Below are 19,864 nucleotides of genomic sequence, written 5' to 3'. Positions count from 1 at the left end.
GGTACTCAGTAATGTGTTGTATTGGAGAGTGGTACTCAGAAAGGTGTTGTATTGGAGAGTGGTACTCAGTAATGAGTTGTATTGGTGAGTGGTACTCAGTAATGTGTTGTATTGGAGAGTGGTACTCAGTAATGTATTGGATTGGAGAGTGGTACTCAGTAATGTGTTGTATTGGAGAGTGGTACTCAGTAATGTGTTGTATTGGAGAGTGGTACTCAGTAATGTGTTGTATTGGAGAGTGGTACTCAGTAATGTGTTGTATTGGAGAGTGGTACTCAGTAATGTGTTGTATTGGAGAGTGGTACACAGTAATGTGTTGTATTGGATTGGAGAGTGGTACTCAGTAATGTGTTGTATTGGATTGGTGAGTGGTACTCAGTAATGTGTTGTATTGGAGAGTGGTACTCAGTAATGTGTTGTATTGGATAGCGGTACTCAGTAATGTGTTGTATTGGAGAGTGGTACTCAGTAATGTGTTGTATTGGAGAGTGGTACTCAGTAATGTGTTGTATTGGAGAGTGGTACTCAGTAATGTGTTGTATTGGAGAGTGGTACTCAGTAATGTGTTGTATTGGAGAGTGGTACTCAGTAATGTGTTGTATTGGAGAGTGGTACTCAGTAATGTGTTGTGTTGGAGAGTGGTACTCAGTAATGTGTTGTATTGGAGAGTGGTACTCAGTAATGTGTTGTATTGGAGAGTGGTACTCAGTAAAGTGTTGTATTGGAGAGTGGTACTTAGTAATGTGTTGTATTGGAGAGTGGTACTCAGTAATGTGTTGTATTGGAGAGTGGTACTCAGTAAAGTGTTGTATTGGAGAGTGGTACTTAGTAATGTGTTGTATTGGAGAGTGGTACTCAGTAATGTGTTGTATTGGAGAGTGGTACTCAGTAATGTGTTGTATTGGAGAGTGGTACTCAGTAAAGTGTTGTATTGGAGAGTGGTACTTAGTAATGTGTTGTATTGGAGAGTGGTACTCAGTAATGTGTTGTATTAGAGAGTGGTACTCAGTAATGTGTTGTATTGGAGAGTGGTACTCAGTAATGTGTTGTATTGGATTGGAGAGTGGTACTCAGTAATGTGTTGTATTGGAGAGTGGTACTCAGTAATGTGTTGTATTGGAGAGTGGTACTCAGTAAAGTGTTGTATTGGAGAGTGGTACTTAGTAATGTGTTGTATTGGAGAGTGGTACTCAGTAATGTGTTGTATTAGAGAGTGGTACTCAGTAATGTGTTGTATTGGAGAGTGGTACTCAGTAATGTGTTGTATTGGATTGGAGAGTGGTACTCAGTAATGTGTTGTATTGGAGAGTGGTACTCAGTAATGTGTTGTATTGGAGAGTGGTACTCAGAAAGGTGTTGTATTGGAGAGTGGTACTCAGTAATGAGTTGTATTGGTGAGTGGTACTCAGTAATGTGTTGTATTGGAGAGTGGTACTCAGTAATGTATTGGATTGGAGAGTGGTACTCAGTAATGTGTTGTATTGGAGAGTGGTACTCAGTAATGTGTTGTATTGGAGAGTGGTACTCAGTAATGTATTGGATTGGAGAGTGGTACTCAGTAATGTGTTGTATTGGTGAGTGGTACTCAGTAATGTGTTGTATTGGAGAGTGGTACTCAGTAATGTGTTGTATTGGAGAGTGGTACTCAGTAATGTGTTGTATTGGTGAGTGGTACTCAGTAATGTGTTGTATTGGAGAGTGGTACTCAGTAATGTGTTGTATTGGAGAGTGGTACTCAGTAATGTGTTGTATTGGAGAGTGGTACACAGTAATGTGTTGTATTGGATTGGAGAGTGGTACTCAGTAATGTGTTGTATTGGATTGGTGAGTGGTACTCAGTAATGTGTTGTATTGGAGAGTGGTACTCAGTAATGTGTTGTATTGGATAGCGGTACTCAGTAATGTGTTGTATTGGAGAGTGGTACTCAGTAATGTGTTGTATTGGAGAGTGGTACTCAGTAATGTGTTGTATTGGAGAGTGGTACTCAGTAATGTGTTGTATTGGAGAGTGGTACTCAGTAATGTGTTGTATTGGAGAGTGGTACTCAGTAATGTGTTGTATTGGATTGGAGAGTGGTACTCAGTAATGTGTTGTATTGGATTGGAGAGTGGTACTCAGTAATGTGTTGTATTGGAGAGTGGTACTCAGTAAAGTGTTGTATTGGAGAGTGGTACTTAGTAATGTGTTGTATTGGAGAGTGGTACTCAGTAATGTGTTGTATTAGAGAGTGGTACTCAGTAATGTGTTGTATTGGAGAGTGGTACTCAGTAATGTGTTGTATTGGATTGGAGAGTGGTACTCAGTAATGTGTTGTATTGGAGAGTGGTACTCAGTAATGTGTTGTATTGGAGAGTGGTACTCAGAAAGGTGTTGTATTGGAGAGTGGTACTCAGTAATGAGTTGTATTGGTGAGTGGTACTCAGTAATGTGTTGTATTGGAGAGTGGTACTCAGTAATGTGTTGTATTGGAGAGTGGTACTCAGTAATGTATTGGATTGGAGAGTGGTACTCAGTAATGTGTTGTATTGGAGAGTGGTACTCAGTAATGTGTTGTATTGGAGAGTGGTACTCAGTAATGTATTGGATTGGAGAGTGGTACTCAGTAATGTGTTGTATTGGTGAGTGGTACTCAGTAATGTGTTGTATTGGAGAGTGGTACTCAGTAATGTGTTGTATTGGAGAGTGGTACTCAGTAATGTGTTGTATTGGTGAGTGGTACTCAGTAATGTGTTGTATTGGAGAGTGGTACTCAGTAATGTGTTGTATTGGAGAGTGGTACTCAGTAATGTGTTGTATTGGAGAGTGGTACTCAGTAATGTGTTGTATTGGAGAGTGGTACACAGTAATGTGTTGTATTGGATTGGAGAGTGGTACTCAGTAATGTGTTGTATTGGATTGGTGAGTGGTACTCAGTAATGTGTTGTATTGGAGAGTGGTACTCAGTAATGTGTTGTATTGGATAGCGGTACTCAGTAATGTGTTGTATTGGAGAGTGGTACTCAGTAATGTGTTGTATTGGAGAGTGGTACTCAGTAATGTGTTGTATTGGAGAGTGGTACTCAGTAATGTGTTGTATTGGAGAGTGGTACTCAGTAATGTGTTGTATTGGAGAGTGGTACTCAGTAATGTGTTGTATTGGAGAGTGGTACTCAGTAATGTGTTGTATTGGAGAGAGTAGGACCATGCCTCAGGACTACCTGACATGATGACTCCTTGCTGTCCCCAGTCCACCTGGCAATGCTGCTGCTCCAGTTTCAACTGCCTGTGATTATTATTATTTGATCATGCTGGTCATTTATGAACATTTGAACATCTTGGCCATGTTCTGTTATAATCTCCACCCGGCACAGCCATAAGAGGACTGGCCATCCCACATAGCCTGGTTCCTCTCTAGGTTTCTTCCTAGGTTTTGGCCTTTCTAGGGAGTTTTTCCTAGCCTCCGTGCTTCTACACCTGCATTGCTTGCTGTTTGGGGTTTTAGGCTGGGTTTCTGTACAGCATTTTGAGATATTAGCTGATGTACGAAGGGCTATATAAATAAATTAGACATTTTGAATTTGACATTTGGTACTGAGTCATGTGTTGTATTGGAGAGTGGTACTCAGTAATGTGTTGTATTGTAGACTGGTACTCAGTAATGTGTTGTATTGTAGACTGGTACTCAGTAATGTGTTGTATTGGAGAATGGTACTCAGTAATGTGTTGTATTGGAGAGTGGTACACAGTAATGTGTTGTATTGGATTGGAGAGTGGTACTCAGTAATGTGTTGTATTGGATTGGTGAGTGGTACTCAGTAATGTGTTGTATTGGAGAGTGGTACTCAGTAAAGTGTTGTATTGTAGAGTGGTACTCAGTAATGTGTTGTATAGGATTTGCCCCAAACATAACACTTTGTATTCGGTCATAAAGTGAAATGCTTTGCCACATTTTTTGGAATATTTGTATTCTGTACAGGCTTCCTTCTTTTCACTCTGTCAATTATTATTATTATTTTTTAATGTCACATAAACTATGTTAATCAATACAACAATGACATCTATGGCAACGGGCACAATGCTACATACTATAAACAATATGCCCAGCAGTATCGGCAACTCCAACATTAAAGAATAGCAATAAATGTACCATTTTATTTATTTTTATTTCACCTTTATTTAACCAGGTAGGCTAGTTGAGAACACCTTTATTTAACCAGGGAGGCCAGTTGAGAACACCTTTATTTAACCAGGTAGGCCAGTTGAGAACACCTTTATTTAACCAGGTAGGCTAGTTGAGAACACCTTTATTTAACCAGGTAGGCCAGTTGAGAACACCTTTATTTAACCAGGTAGGCCAGTTGAGAACACCTTTATTTAACCAGGTTAGGCTAGTTGAGAACACCTTTATTTAACCAGGTAGGCTAGTTGAGAACACCTTTATTTAACCAGGTAGGCCAGTTGAGAACACCTTTATTTAACCAGGTAGGCCAGTTGAGAACACCTTTATTTAACCAGGTAGGCTAGTTGAGAACACCTTTATTTAACCAGGTAGGCCAGTTGAGAACACCTTTATTTAACCAGGTAGGCTAGTTGAGAACACCTTTATTTAACCAGGTAGGCTAGTTGAGAACACCTTTATTTAACCAGGTAGGCTAGTTGAGAACACCTTTATTTAACCAGGTAGGCTAGTTGAGAACACCTTTATTTAACCAGGTAGGCTAGTTGAGAACACCTTTATTTAACCAGGTAGGCCAGTTGAGAACACCTTTATTTAACCAGGTAGGCCAGTTGAGAACACCTTTATTTAACCAGGTAGGCCAGTTGAGAACACCTTTATTTAACCAGGTAGGCTAGTTGAGAACACCTTTATTTAACCAGGTAGGCCAGTTGAGAACACCTTTATTTAACCAGGTAGGCTAGTTGAGAACACCTTTATTTAACCAGGTAGGCTAGTTGAGAACACCTTTATTTAACCAGGTAGGCCAGTTGAGAACACCTTTATTTAACCAGGTAGGCCAGTTGAGAACACCTTTATTTAACCAGGTAGGTTAGTTGAGAACACCTTTATTTAACCAGGTAGGCTAGTTGAGAACACCTTTATTTAACCAGGTAGGCCAGTTGAGAACACCTTTATTTAACCAGGTAGGCTAGTTGAGAACAAGTTCTCATTTATAACTGCGACCTGGCCAAGATAAAGCAAAGCAGTGTGACACAAACAACACAGAGTTACACATGGAATAAACAAACGTACAGTCAATAACACAATAGAAAAATCTGTATGCAGTGTGTGCAAATGCAGTAAGGAGGTAAGGCAATAGGCCGTAGTAGTGAAGTAATTACAATTTAGCAGATTAACACTGGAGTGATAGATGAGCAGATGATGATGTGCAACTAGAGATACTGGTGTGCAAAAGAGCAGAAAAGTAAATAAAAATAGTATGGGGATGAGGTAGGTAGTTGGATGGGCTATTTACCGATGGACTATGTACAGCTTCAGCGATAGGTTCGCTGTTCAGATAGCTGATGTTTAAAGTGAGCAATTTTTGCAATTCGTTCCAGTCACTGGAAGCAGAGAACGGGAAGGAAAGGCAGCCAAAGGAGGTGTTGGCTTTGGGGATGACCAGTAGGATATACCTGCTGGAGCGCGTGGTACGGGTGGGTGTTGCTATGGTGACCAGTGAGCTGAGATAAGGCGGAGCTTTACCTAGCAAAGATTTATAGATGACCTGGAGCCAGTGGGTTTGGCGACGGATTTGTAGTGAGGGCCAGCTAACGAGAACATACAGGTTGCAGTGGTGGGTAGTATATGGGGCTTTGAGTAGAGTGTTGGAGGCTATTTTGTAAATTACATCGCCGAAGTCAAGGATCGGTAGGATGGTCAGTTTTACGAGGGTATGTTTGGCAGCATGAGTGAAGGAGGCTTTGTTTGCGAAATAGGAAGCTGATTCTAGATTTAATTTTGGATTGGAGATGCTTAATGTGAGTCTGGAAGGAGAGTTTACAGTCTAACCAGACACCTAGGTATTTGTAGTTGTCCACATATTCTAAGTCAGAACCGTCCAGAGTAGTGATGTTGCTGGGCAGGTGCTGGTAGCGATCGGTTGAAGACGATGCATTTAGTTTTACTTGCATTTAAAAGCTGTTGGAGGCCACAGAAGGAGAGTTGTATGGCATTGAAGCTCGTTTGGAGGTTAGTTAACACAGTGTCCAAAGAAGGACCAGAAGTATACAGAAAATTGTGTCGTCTGCGTAGAGGTGGATCAGAGAATCACCAGCAGCAAGAGCGACATCATTGATATATACAGAGCCCGAGAATTTAACCCTGTGGCACGCTCATAGAGACTGCCAGAGGCCCGGACAACAGGCCCTCCGATTTGACACACTGAACTTCATCAGAGAAGTAGTTGGTGAATCAGGCGAGGCAGTCATTTGAGAAACCAAGGCTGTTGAGACTGCCGATAAGAATGTGGTGATTGATGGAGTCGCAAGCCTTGGCCAGGTCGATGAATACTGCTACACAGTAATGTATTTTATTGATGACGGTATACCAGACAGACGGGACATACCTGACTAACAGAGACTATAAGCATATACCAGCTACATGAGCTGATATTAATTTTCGGTCTCTGTGGATGTTAAAGGATCCCTGTCGCCCCGAGGTGTTTGACAGGTAAAAGACAAGGCAAGGCTGTTGAGTCTGCCGATAAGAATAAGGTGATTGAGAGAGTCGAAAGCCCTGGCCAGGTCGATGAAGACGGCTGCACAGTACTGTCTCTTATCGATGGCGGTTATGATATCGTTTAGAACCTTGAGCATGGCTGAGGTGCACCCATGACCAGCTCTGAAACCAGATTGTATAGTGGAGAAGGTACGGTGGGATTCGAAATGGTCAGTGATCTGTTTGTTAACTTGGCTTTCGAAGACCTTAGAAAGGCAGGGCAGGATGAATATAGGTCTGTAACAGTTTGGGTCTAGAGTGTCTCCCCCTTTGAAGAGGGGGATGTCCGCGGCAGCTTTCCAATCTTTGGGGATCTCAGACGATACGAAAGAGAGGTTGAACAGGCTGGTAATAGTGGTTGCAACAACGGCGGGGGACAATTTTAGAAAGAGGGTCCAGAATGTCAAGCCCAGATGATTTGCAGGGGTCCAGGTTTTGCAGCTCTTTCAGAACATCTGCTATCTGGATTTGGGTGAAGGAGAAGCTGGGAGGCTTGGGCAAGTAGCTGCGGGGGGTGCAGTGCTGTTGACCGGGGTTGGGGTAGCCAGGAGGAAAGCTTGGCCAGCCGTAGAGAAATGCTTGTTGAAATTCTCAATTATAGTGGATTTATCGGTAGGAATCACCACCTACCGTCCTCCCCGTTGAATGAAGCAGATACCTCTGTGACCTCCTTCTTCGACCTCATGGGATACCAGTTCCCGTCCTCTTTAAACTGGATCTCATCACAGTCCTCACAGCTGTTCAGGATCTCCATGAACAACCTGCAGAGAGACAGACAGGCAGACACACACACACACACACACACACACACACACACACACACACACACACACACACACACACACACACACACACACACACACGGGGGTTCAGAAATAGTGTGTGATACTGTACTGCAATGCAATACAACGTGTAGCATCCCCAGAGAGGTGAAGCAGAACGAACCCGTCGATGATGAGGTGTTGGTAGGGGGCCTTCTGATCACAGACAGGACACACCCACGTGGGTTTCTTCTCATTCATCTGGATGTAAAGCGTAGCGTCGAAACACTGGAGGTGGGAACACGTCAGCGCTCTGCACGGGATCATCAGACGCATCTTCCCCAGCTAGACAGGAAACAGGAAACGGAAGGATGAGTATTGTGCTGTTTGTAGCAGAACTTCTGATTGTGATGTGGTTGTTTTACCTAATCTACCTACTTTTACCCAAGTTGATCACTGATTGATCGATTCTGATTAAGAACGTCTGCTAAATTACTCAAACGTAAATGAGTGTACGTACCGGACAGAGTAGAGAGACTCGTAGACTGGTGGTCGCAATCTCACTGTCAGGGTCTGCTGTTAACTTCTCTTTGACTGTGGAGAGAGAGAGACAACACAAAATCACTGTCAGCTGTTAACTTCTCTGACTGTAGAGAGAGACAACACAATATCACTGTCACAATCTCACTTGGTTTATGGGACCATGCAGCACCATCTAATATCAGAGAGCCACCTACTGAGAGCTCTGGAGTGGTCTGGGTTGCGGATGCCTTTGGCTCGTAGTCTCTGTAGCAGGGTTGTGGATGTCTGCTGTCTGACCAGGTAGACTGCCATGGAGAAACTCTGAGAGAGGAGACAACAGGAGGGTCACAACGAACCATGATGACTCAACACCATACATGAAAACCATGATTTACCCTTCATACTACTGACTGGGGTCATTTTGGGCATTGAATTGAGAAAAAAATAAATGCTCCCAAATACTCTTGACCACCCGCCAAAATGGCTGGTTTGAATATAGTTCTACCAGACAATGCCAAAATATACCCCCCTGGTAAAAACCTGTATTTTGATCTGATAGATCATCTGCAGAGATGAACTCACACAAGATTGTACTTTTCTATACCACGTATCGTATGACTATACAAAAATCACCTCATTTTTCTACATATCAAAAATTGGCAAATGGTATACAAACTCTGCCAATGGTATAAATATTTGATTCAACTAAAATATAGAACTCAGATCCACCCCACATTAGCACTGACCCCATATAGAACTCAGATCCACCCCACATTAGCACTGACCCCATATAGAACTCAGATCCACCCCACATTAGCACTGACCCCATATAGAACTCAGATCCACCCCACATTAACACTGACCCCATATAGAACTCAGATCCACCCCACATTAGCACTGACCCCATATAGAACTCAGATCCACCCCACATTAGCACTGACCCCATATAGAACTCAGATCCACCCCACATTAGCACTGACCCCATATAGAACTCAGATCCACCCCACATTAGCACTGACCCCATATAGAACTCAGATCCACCCCACATTAGCACTGACCCCATATAGAACTCAGATCCACCCCACATTAGCACTGACCCCATATAGAACTCAGATCCACCCCACATTAGCACTGACCCCATATAGAACTCAGATCCACCCCACATTAGCACTGACCCCATATAGAACTCAGATCCACCCCACATTAAGACTGACTCCATATAGAACTCAGATCCACCCCACATTAAGACTGACCACATATAGAACTCAGATCCACCCCACATTAGCACTGACCCCATATAGAACTCAGATCCACCCCACATTAGGACTGACCCCATATAGAACTCAGATCCACCCCACATTAGGACTGACCCCATATAGAACTCAGATCCACCCCACATTAGGACTGACCCCATATAGAACTCAGATCCACCCCACATTGGCACTGACCCCATATAGAACTCAGATCCACCCCACATTGGCACTGACCCCATATAGAACTCAGATCCACCCCACATTAGCACTGACCCCATATAGAACTCAAATCCACCCCACATTAGGACTGACCCCATATAGAACTCAGATCCACCCCACATTAGCACTGACCCCATATAGAACTCAGATCCACCCCACATTAGGACTGACCCCATATAGAACTCAGATCCACCCCACATTAGCACTGACCCCATATAGAACTCAGATCCACCCCACATTAGCACTGACCCCATATAAAACTCAGATCCACCCCACATTAGCACTGACCCCATATAGAACTCAGATCCACCCCACATTAGCACTGACCCCATATAGAACTCAGATCCACCCCACATTAGCACTGACCCCATATAGAACTCAGATCCACCCCACATTAGCACTGACCCCATATAGAACTCAGATCCACCCCACATTAGCACTGACCCCATATAGAACTCAGATCCACCCCACATTAAGACTGACCCCATATAGAACTCAGATCCACCCCACATTAGCACTGACCCCATATAGAACTCAGATCCACCCCACATTAGCACTGACCCCATATATAACTCAGATCCACCCCACATTAGCACTGACCCCATATATAACTCAGATCCACCCCACATTAGCACTGACCCCATATAGAACTCAGATCCACCCCACATTAAGACTGACCCCATATAGAACTCAGATCCACCCCACATTAAGACTGACCCCATATAGAACTCAGATCCACCCCACATTAGCACTGACCCCATATAGAACTCAGATCCACCCCACATTAGCACTGACCCCATATATAACTCAGATCCACCCCACATTAGCACTGACCCCATATAGAACTCAGATCCACCCCACATTAAGACTGACCTCATATAGAACTCAGATCCACCCCACATTAAGACTGACCCCATATAGAACTCAGATCCACCCCACATTAGGACTGACCCCATATAGAACTCAGATCCACCCCACATTAAGACTGACCCCATATAGAACTCAGATCCACCCCACATTAGCACTGACCCCATATAGAACTCAGATCCACCCCACATTAGTACTGACCCCATATAGAACTCAGATCCACCCCACATTAAGACTGACCCCATATAGAACTCAGATCCACCCCACATTAGCACTAACCCCATATAGAACTCAGATCCACCCCACATTAGGACTGACCCCATATAGAACTCAGATCCACCCCACATTAGCACTGACCCCATATAGAACTCAGATCCACCCCACATTAGCACTGACCCCATATAGAACTCAGATCCACCCCATATTAGCACTAACCCCATATAGAACTCAGATCCACCCCACATTAGGACTGACCCCATTTAGTTGACTGGACCATTGTTTGATTGAAAGGTTGTTGGTCGACCAAGATATTTTTACTTGAGCAGTGGCAAATATATACAATAATGTATGAGCACTAGTTTTGGCCCAGACCAAGTTAATAGTTGATACAATGTTTCATGTTCATTGCAGACTGGCCATGCGTAGCCACTCTGATTTATAGGATATTTATTTTTTAATATCAGGATATTTTCTACCTGCAGGATGCAATGTTTTACATATTGGCAATAGAAGTTACTTTTAGATTTGTATAATTTTCCATTTAGATATACAGCGCATTCAGAAAGTATTCAGACCCTTTGACTTTTTCCACATTTTGTTATGTTACAGCCTTATTCAAAAATATATTAAATTGTTTATTTCCCTCATCAATCTGCACACAATACCCCATAATGACATCACAATACCCCATAATGACATCACAATACCCCATAATGACATCACAATTCCCCACTGTGAGTAGAAGCATCCTGCCATAGGCCCTCCCACTCCCATTGTTTCACTAGCAGCCATGATAATGCTGTGGTGTGAATAAAGAAAACTAAGCCATATGTTTGGTCATTGTTTCACTAGCAGCCATGATAATGCTGTGGCGTGAATAAAGAAAACTAAGCCATACGTTTGGTCATTGTTTCATTAGCAGCCATGATAATGCTGTGGCTTGAATAAAGAAAACTAAGCCATACCTTTGGTCATTGTTTCACTAGCAGCCATGATAATGCTGTGGCTTGAATAAAGAAAACTAAGCCATACGTTTGGTCATTGTTTCACTAGCAGCCATGATGATGCTGTGGCTTGAATAAAGAAAACTAAGCCATACCTTTGGTCATTGTTTCACTAGCAGCCATGATAATGCTGTGGTGTGAATAAAGAAAACTAAGCCATACATTTGGTCATTGTTTCACTAGCAGCCATGATAATGCTGTGGCGTGAATAAAGAAAACTAAGCCATACCTTTGGTCATTGTTTCACTAGCAGCCATGATAATGCTGTGGTGTGAATAAAGAAAACTAAGCCATACATTTGGTCATTGTTTCACTAGCAGCCATGATAATGCTGTAGCGTGAATAAAGAAAACTAAGCCATACCTTTGGTCATTGTTTCACTAGCAGCCATGATAATGCTGTGGTGTGAATAAAGAAAACTAAGCCATACCTTTGGTCATTGTTTCACTAGCAGCCATGATAATGCTGTGGCTTGAATAAAGAAAACTAAGCCATACCTTTGGTCATTGTTTCATTAGCAGCCATGATAATGCTGTGGCTTGAATAAAGAAAACTAAGCCATACCTTTGGTCATTGTTTCACTAGCAGCCATGATAATGCTGTGGTGTGAATAAAGAAAACTAAGCCATACCTTTGGTCATTGTTTCATTAGCAGCCATGATAATGCTGTGGCTTGAATAAAGAAAACTAAGCCATACCTTTGGTCATTGTTTCACTAGCAGCCATGATAATGCTGTGGTGTGAATAAAGAAAACTAAGCCATACGTTTGGTCATTGTTTAATTAGCAGCCATGATAATGCTGTGGCGTGAATAAAGAAAACTAAGCCATACCTTTGGTCATTGTTTCACTAGCAGCCATGATAATGCTGTGGCGTGAATAAAGAAAACTAAGCCATACCTTTGGTCATTGTTTCACTAGCAGCCATGATAATGCTGTGGCGTGAATAAAGAAAACTAAGCCATACCTTTGGTCATTGTTTCATTAGCAGCCATGATAATGCTGTGGCGTGAATAAAGAAAACTAAGCCATACCTTTGGTCATTGTTTCATTAGCAGCCATGATAATGCTGTGGCGTGAATAAAGAAAACTAAGCCATACCTTTGGTCATTGTTTCACTAGCAGCCATGATAATGCTGTGGCGTGAATAAAGAAAACTAAGCCATACCTTTGGTCATTGTTTCACTAGCAGCCATGATAATGCTGTGGCGTGAATAAAAAACACTAAGCCATACGTTTGGTCATTGTCTTTCAGGATCAATGGATGAAACACTGTCAATAAAATTACAGAAAGTATTCACACTAACTTATTCCACATTTTGTTGTGTTATAGCCTGAATTATAAACAGACTTAAAAAAAAGAAAAATAAGGTCTTACCCATCTACACACAATAGCCCATAAAAACAAAGTGAAAACATGTTTTTAGAAATGTTTTCAAAAGTATAGAAAATGTTAAATGAAATCTAATTTACAGTACATTTACTCATTTACAGTACCAGTCCACAGTTTGGACACACCTACTCAGGGTTTTTCTTTATTTTTACTATTTTCTACATTGTAGAATAGTTGATGAAGACGTTAAAAACTATGAAATAACACATATGGAATCATGTAGTAACCAAAAAAGTGTAAACAAATCAAAATATATTGTATATTTGAGATTCTTCAAAAGCCACCCTTGCCTGGATGACCGCTTTGCACACGCTTGGCATTTTCTCAACCAGCTTCACGAGGTAGTCACCTGGAATGCATTCTAATTAACAGGTGTGCCTTTTTAAAAGTCAATTTGTGGAATTTCTTTCCTTCTGAATGCATTTGAGCCAATCAGTTGTACTGTGATAAGGTAAGGGTGGTATACAGAACATCGCCCTATTTGGTAAAAGACCAAGTACATATTATGGCAAGAACTGCTCAAATAAGCAAAGAGAAACGACAGTCCATCATTACTTTAAGACATGAAGGTCAGTCAATATGGAACATTTCAAGAACTTTTAAAGTTTCTTTAAGTGCAGACGCAAAAACCATCAAGCGCTGTGATGAAACTGGCTCTCATGAGGACCGCCACAGGAAAGAAAGACCCAGAGTTACCTCTGCTGCAGAGGATAAGTTCATTAGAGCTACCAGTGTCAGAAATTACAGCCCAAATAAATGCTTCACAGGGTTCAAGTAACAGACACATCTCAACATCAACTGTTCAGAGGAGACTGCTTGAATCAGACCTTCATGGTCGAATTGCTGCAAAGAAACCACTAGTAAAGGACACCAATAAAAAGAAGAGACTTGCTTGGGCCAAGAAACACGAGCAATGGACATTAGACCGGTGGAATTAGAATTAAAGGCACACTTAACCAGCATGGCAACCACAGCATTCTGCAGCGATACGCCATCCCATCTGGTTTACACTTATCATTTGTTTTTCAACAGGACAATGACCCAACACACCTCCAGGCTGTGTAAGGGCTATTTGACCAAGAAGGAGAGTGATGGAGTACTGCATCAGATGACCTGGCCTCCACAATCACCCGACCTCAACCCAATTGAGATGGTTAAGGATGAGTTGGACCGCAGAGTGAAGGAAAAACAGCCAACAAGTGCTCAGTATATGTGGGAACTCCAAACGCATTCCAGGCGAAGCTGGTTGAGAGAATACCAAGTGTGTGCAAAGATGTCATCAAGGCAAAGGGAGGCTACTTTGAAGAATCTCAAATATAAAATACATTTTGATTTGTTCAACACTTATTTGGTTACTACATGTTTCCATATGTGTTATTTCATAGTTTTGATGTCATCAGTATTATTCTACAATGTAGAAAATAGTAAAAATAAAGAAAAACACTGGAATGAGTAGGTGCGTCCAAACTTGACTGGTACTGTAAGTAGTCACACCCCTTTGCTGTGACACTCCAAATTGAGCTCAGGTGCATCCAATTTCCTTTGATCATCCTAGAGATGTCACTACAACTTGATTGAAGTCCACCTGTGGCCAAGTCAATTGTTTGGACATTATTTAGAAAGAAACACACCTGTCTATATAAAGTCCCAGAGTTGACAGCGCATGTCAGAGCACAAACTACAGTATATACCATGAAGTCCAAGGAACTGTCCATGCAGCTCCGAGATAGAATTATGATGAGGCATATATCTGGGAAAGGGTATAAAACTATTCCTAGAGTGTTGAAAGCTTCCAAGAGCACCGTGGTCTCTTCATCATAGGGAAATAGAACAAATATGGAACTACCCAGACTCTTGCCTAGAGCTGGTCGTCTGACCAAACTGGGCAACGGGGCAAGAAGGGCCTCGGTCAGGGAGGTGACCGAGAACCCAATGACCACTCTGACAGAACTCCAGATTCCCTTGGCTGAGATGGGAGAACCTGCCAGAAGGACAACAGTCTCTACAGCATTTCACCAATCTGGGCATTATGGGAGAATGGCCAGACGGAAGCCACTCCCGAGAAAAAGGCACATGACAGCACACCTGGAATTTACAAAAAGGCAGGTGAAAGTCTCACAGCACAAGGCAAATGATTGTGATCTGATGAGACATTCAATTGAACTCTTTGGCCTGAATGCAAAGAGCTACGTCTGGAGGAAACCAGGCATCACTCGTCTAACACCCTCGCTACTGTGAAGCATGGTGGTGGCAGCATCATGCTATGGGGATGCTTTTCAGCAGCGGGGACTGGGAGACTGGTAAGGATAGAGGGAACAATGATTAGAGACAGAAGCAAATTCTTGATGAGAACCTGCTTCAGAGTGCAAACAACCTTAGACTGGGGGGCGAAGATTTACGTTCCAACAGGACAATGACCCCAAGCATACACCCAAAGCAATGCTGGAATGGCTTCAAACAAGAATGGGAAAGTCCTTGAGTGGCCTAGCGAAAGCACAGACTTGAATCCCATTGGAAATCTGTGGAAAGGCTAAGATTGCTGTTCACCACCACTGACTTAACAGACCTTGAAAAAATCTGCAAGAAATAATGGAAGAAAATCCCCAAATCCAGATGTGCAAAGCTGATACAGATATACCCAAGACGACTCAGAGCTGATACAGACATACCCAAGACGACTCAGAGCTGATACAGACATACCCAAGACGACTCAGAGCTGATACAGACATACCCAAGACGACTCAGAGCTGATACAGACATACCCAAGACGACTCAAAGCTGATACAGACATACCCAAGACGACTCAGAGCTGATACAGACATACCCAAGACGACTCAAAGCTGATACAGACATACCCAAGACGACTCAGAGCTGATACAGACATACCCAAGACGACTCAGAGCTGATACAGACATACCCAAGACGACTCAGAGCTGATAGACATACCCAAGATGACTCAACGATGATACAGACATACCCAAGATGACTCAAAGCTGATACAGACATACCCAAGACGACTCAGAGCTGATACAGACATACCCAAAAGGACTCAACGATGATACAGACATACCCAAGATGACTCAAAGCTGATACAGACATACCCAAGACGACTCATAGCTGATCCAGACATACCCAAAAGGACTCATAGCTGATCCAGACATACCCAAGAGGACTCAGAGCTGATACAGACATACCCAAGACGACTCATAGCTGATCCAGACATACCCAAAAGGACTCATAGCTGATCCAGACATACCCAAGACGAATCAGAGCTGATACAGACATACCCAAGATGACTCAAAGCTGTAATCCCTGCCAAAGGTGCTTCTACAAAGTACTGACTCAGGGGTGTGAATACTTACGTAAATTAGATATGTTTGTAAATTCAATAAATTTGCAAAATGCTCTAAAAACACGTTTGTCATTATAGGGTATTGTGTGTAGATGACAGAGAAAAAAAACGATCAAAAAGCGATTTTGAATTCAGGCTGTAACAACAAAAGTCATGAATACTTTCTGAAAGCACTAAGTATATTTCACAGTTTGGTGTTCAACCCTTTTAAACGGCAGATGGTTTTATTTCAGAAATATGATCATTTATAGTTACTTAAAAATTCTAAAAACAAAATGATACTAAAAATCGAATTATGGTAAATCAGCGTTTTAGTACTAATGTGGATTGAAAAAAGCTAGACTGTTTATATATATATATATATTTTGCAAATTAACAGTTGGTATTCCATGGTCATAAAATATATTGGTAGTAGAAGGGTTAATAGGATAAAATGGAACATTTTTTATCCATGCAATCAGGAAATGTGCCTTTGGATTCACAGTGGCAAATACCTACAACACAACCTATCATGTTCTCATGCCACAGCTCTCCTTCACAGTGGCAAATACCTACAACACAACCTATCATGTTCTCATGCCACAGCTCTCCTTCACAGTGGCAAATACCTACAACACAACCTATCATGTTCTCATGCCACAGCTCTCCTTCACAGTGGCAAATACCTACAACACAACCTATCATGTTCTCATGCCACAGCTCTCCTTCACAGTGGCAAATACCTACAACACAACCTATCATGTTCTCATGCCACAGCTCTCCTTCACAGTGGCAAATACCTACAACACAACCTATCATGTTCTCATGCCACAGCTCTCCTTCACAGTGGCAAATACCTACAACACAACCTATCATGTTCTCATGCCACAGCTCTCCTTCACAGTGGCAAATACCTACAACACAACCTATCATGTTCTCATGCCACAGCTCTCCTTCACAGTGGCAAATACCTACAACACAACCTATCATGTTCTCATGCCACAGCTCTCCTTCACAGTGGCAAATACCTAAAACACAACCTATCATGTTCTCATGCCACAGCTCTCCTTCACAGTGGCAAATACCTACGACACAACCTATCATGTCCTCATGCCACAGCTCTCCTTCAACAGTCAGTCAATCAGCCAGTCATCTTCAGGGAGCCAAAATTATGGGAACTTTACAAAAAAACCTTCATTACCCTGTCAATCTATTACATCACCCTCCATTACATCACCCTCACCCCTATCTATTACATCACCCCCCATTCATTACCCTGCATGTCCATGACATCACCCCCCATTCATTACCCTGCATATCCATGACATCACCCTCCATTCATTACCCTGCATATCCATGACATCACCCTCCATTCATTACCCTGCATGTCCATGACATCACCCTCCATTCATTACCCTGTCCATCCATGACACCACGATAGATTCCTTATACCCTGCCTATCTCTGAGGTCCATGACACCACGATAGATTCCTTATACCCTGCCTATCTCTGAGGTCCATGACACCACGATAGATTCCTTACCCTGCCTATCTCTGAGGTCCATGACACCACGATTAGATTCCTTACCCTGCCTATCTCTGAGGTCCATGACACCACGATTAGATTCCTTACCCTGCCTATCTCTGAGGTCCATGACACCACGATTAGATTCCTTACCCTGCCTATCTCTGAGGTCCATGACACCACGATTAGATTCCTTACCCTGCCTATCTCTGAGGTCCATGACACCACGATAGATTCCTTACCCTGCCTATCTCTGAGGTCCATGACACCACGATTAGATTCCTTACCCTGCCTATCTCTGAGGTCCATGACACCACTATCTCTGATGTCCATGACACCATGATAGATTTCTTACCCTGCCTATCTCTGAGGTCCATGACACCACGATTAGATTCCTTACCCTGCCTATCTCTGAGGTCCATGACACCACTATCTCTGAGGTCCATGACACCATGATAGATTCCTTACCCTGCCTATCTCTGAGGTCCATGACACCACGATTAGATTCCTTACCCTGCCTATCTCTGAGGTCCATGACACCACTATCTCTGAGGTCCATGACACCATGATAGATTCCTTACCCTGCCTATCTCTGAGGTCCACGACACCACGATAGTGTTGGGTACTGTGGTGGACAGTCTGACCAGTGACGTGATGTTGATGGGGCGACTCGGCCGTTTGGGTTCCACTCCGTTTTTGGTTGGAGGAAGGTAGCCCTGAGGAGGAAGAAGAGACAACAGGGTCAACGTCAGTTGGTTTAAGTTGACGCAAGCAACTCCAAGGTTGTGGGTTCAATTCCCGCGAAGGGATCACAAACATGCAAAAAAAATGTACGTACTGTAAAACCCTTTGGATAACAGCGTCTGTAGTTATAACAGTGATATTATACAGAGCATTCAGAAAGTATTCAGACCCATTGACTTGTCCCACATTTTGTTACGTTACAGCTAGAGGTTGACCGATTAATCGGAATGGCCGATTAATTAGGGCCAATTTCAAGTTTTCATAACAATCAGAAATCTGTATTTTTGGACACCATTTTTTTATTTATTTTTTACACCTTTATTTAATCTTTATTTAACTTGGCAAGTCAGTTAAGAACATTCTTATTTTCAATGACGGCCTAGTGGGTGGGTTAACTGCCTTGTTCAGGGGCAGAACGACAGGTTTTCACCTTGTCAGCTCGGGGGATCCAATCTTGCAACCTTACAGTTAACTAGTCCAACGCAATAACGACCTGCCTCTCTCTCGTTGCACCCCACAAGGAGACTGCCTGTTACGCGAATGCAGTAAGCCAAGGTAAGTTGCTAGCATTAAACTTATCTTATATAAAACAATCAATCATAATCACTAGTTAACTACACATGGTTGATGATATTACTAGATATTATCTCGCGTGTCCTGCGTTGCATATAATCTTACTGAGCATACAAGCATAGAAGTATCTAAGTATCTGACTGAGCGGTGGTAGGCAGAAGCAGGCGCGTAAACATTCATTCAAACAGCACTTCCGCGCGTTTTGCCAGCAGATCTTCGTCGTGCGTCAAGCATTGCGCTGTTTATGACTTCAAGCCTATCAACTCCCGAGATGAGGCTGGTGTAACCGAAGTGAAATGGCTAGCTAGTTAGCGCGCGCTAATAGCATTTCAAACGTCACTCGCTCTGAGCCTTGGAGTGGTAGTTTCCCTTGCTCTGCATGGTTAACGCTGCTTCGATGGTGGCTGTTGTGTTGCTTGTTCGAGCCCAGGGAGGAGCGAGGAGAGAGACGGAAGCTAGTGTTACACTGGCAATACTAAAGTGCCTATAAGAACATCCAATAGTCAAAGGTTAATGAAATACAAATGGTATAGTGTCACGCCCTGACCATAGTTTACTTTGTATTTTCTATGTTTTGATTGGTCAGGGTGTGATCTGAGTGGGCATTCTATGTTTCATGTCTTGTTTGTCTATTTCTATGTTCAGCCTGATATGGTTCTCAGTCAGAGGCAGGTGTTCGTCATTGTCTCTGATTGGGAACCATATTTAGGTAGCCTGGGTTTCACTGTGTGTTTGTGGGTGATTGTTCCTGTCTATG

At 42.6% G+C, this 19,864-nt stretch overlaps 1 protein-coding gene across 1 annotated transcript in view; it reads right to left on the bottom strand.

Moving 5' to 3' along the window:
- Nucleotides 1-19,864, bottom strand: part of pias1b (protein inhibitor of activated STAT, 1b) — a 37,677-nt gene that overhangs the window by 8,302 nt on the left and 9,511 nt on the right. The window contains exons 6-10 of the mRNA XM_036961353.1: nucleotides 18,372-18,506; nucleotides 8,197-8,302; nucleotides 7,980-8,053; nucleotides 7,644-7,804; nucleotides 7,329-7,459 (exon numbers count right to left, since the gene is read on the bottom strand). Coding sequence (XP_036817248.1) covers nucleotides 7,329-7,459; nucleotides 7,644-7,804; nucleotides 7,980-8,053; nucleotides 8,197-8,302; nucleotides 18,372-18,506 — 607 coding nt within the window. The remainder of the gene's footprint in view (nucleotides 1-7,328; nucleotides 7,460-7,643; nucleotides 7,805-7,979; nucleotides 8,054-8,196; nucleotides 8,303-18,371; nucleotides 18,507-19,864) is intronic.

The sequence above is a fragment of the Oncorhynchus mykiss genome, chromosome 2, assembly GCF_013265735.2.
Source record: "Oncorhynchus mykiss isolate Arlee chromosome 2, USDA_OmykA_1.1, whole genome shotgun sequence".
NCBI lineage: Eukaryota > Metazoa > Chordata > Actinopteri > Salmoniformes > Salmonidae > Oncorhynchus > Oncorhynchus mykiss.
This window is presented reverse-complemented; position numbering and strand designations above follow the sequence as displayed.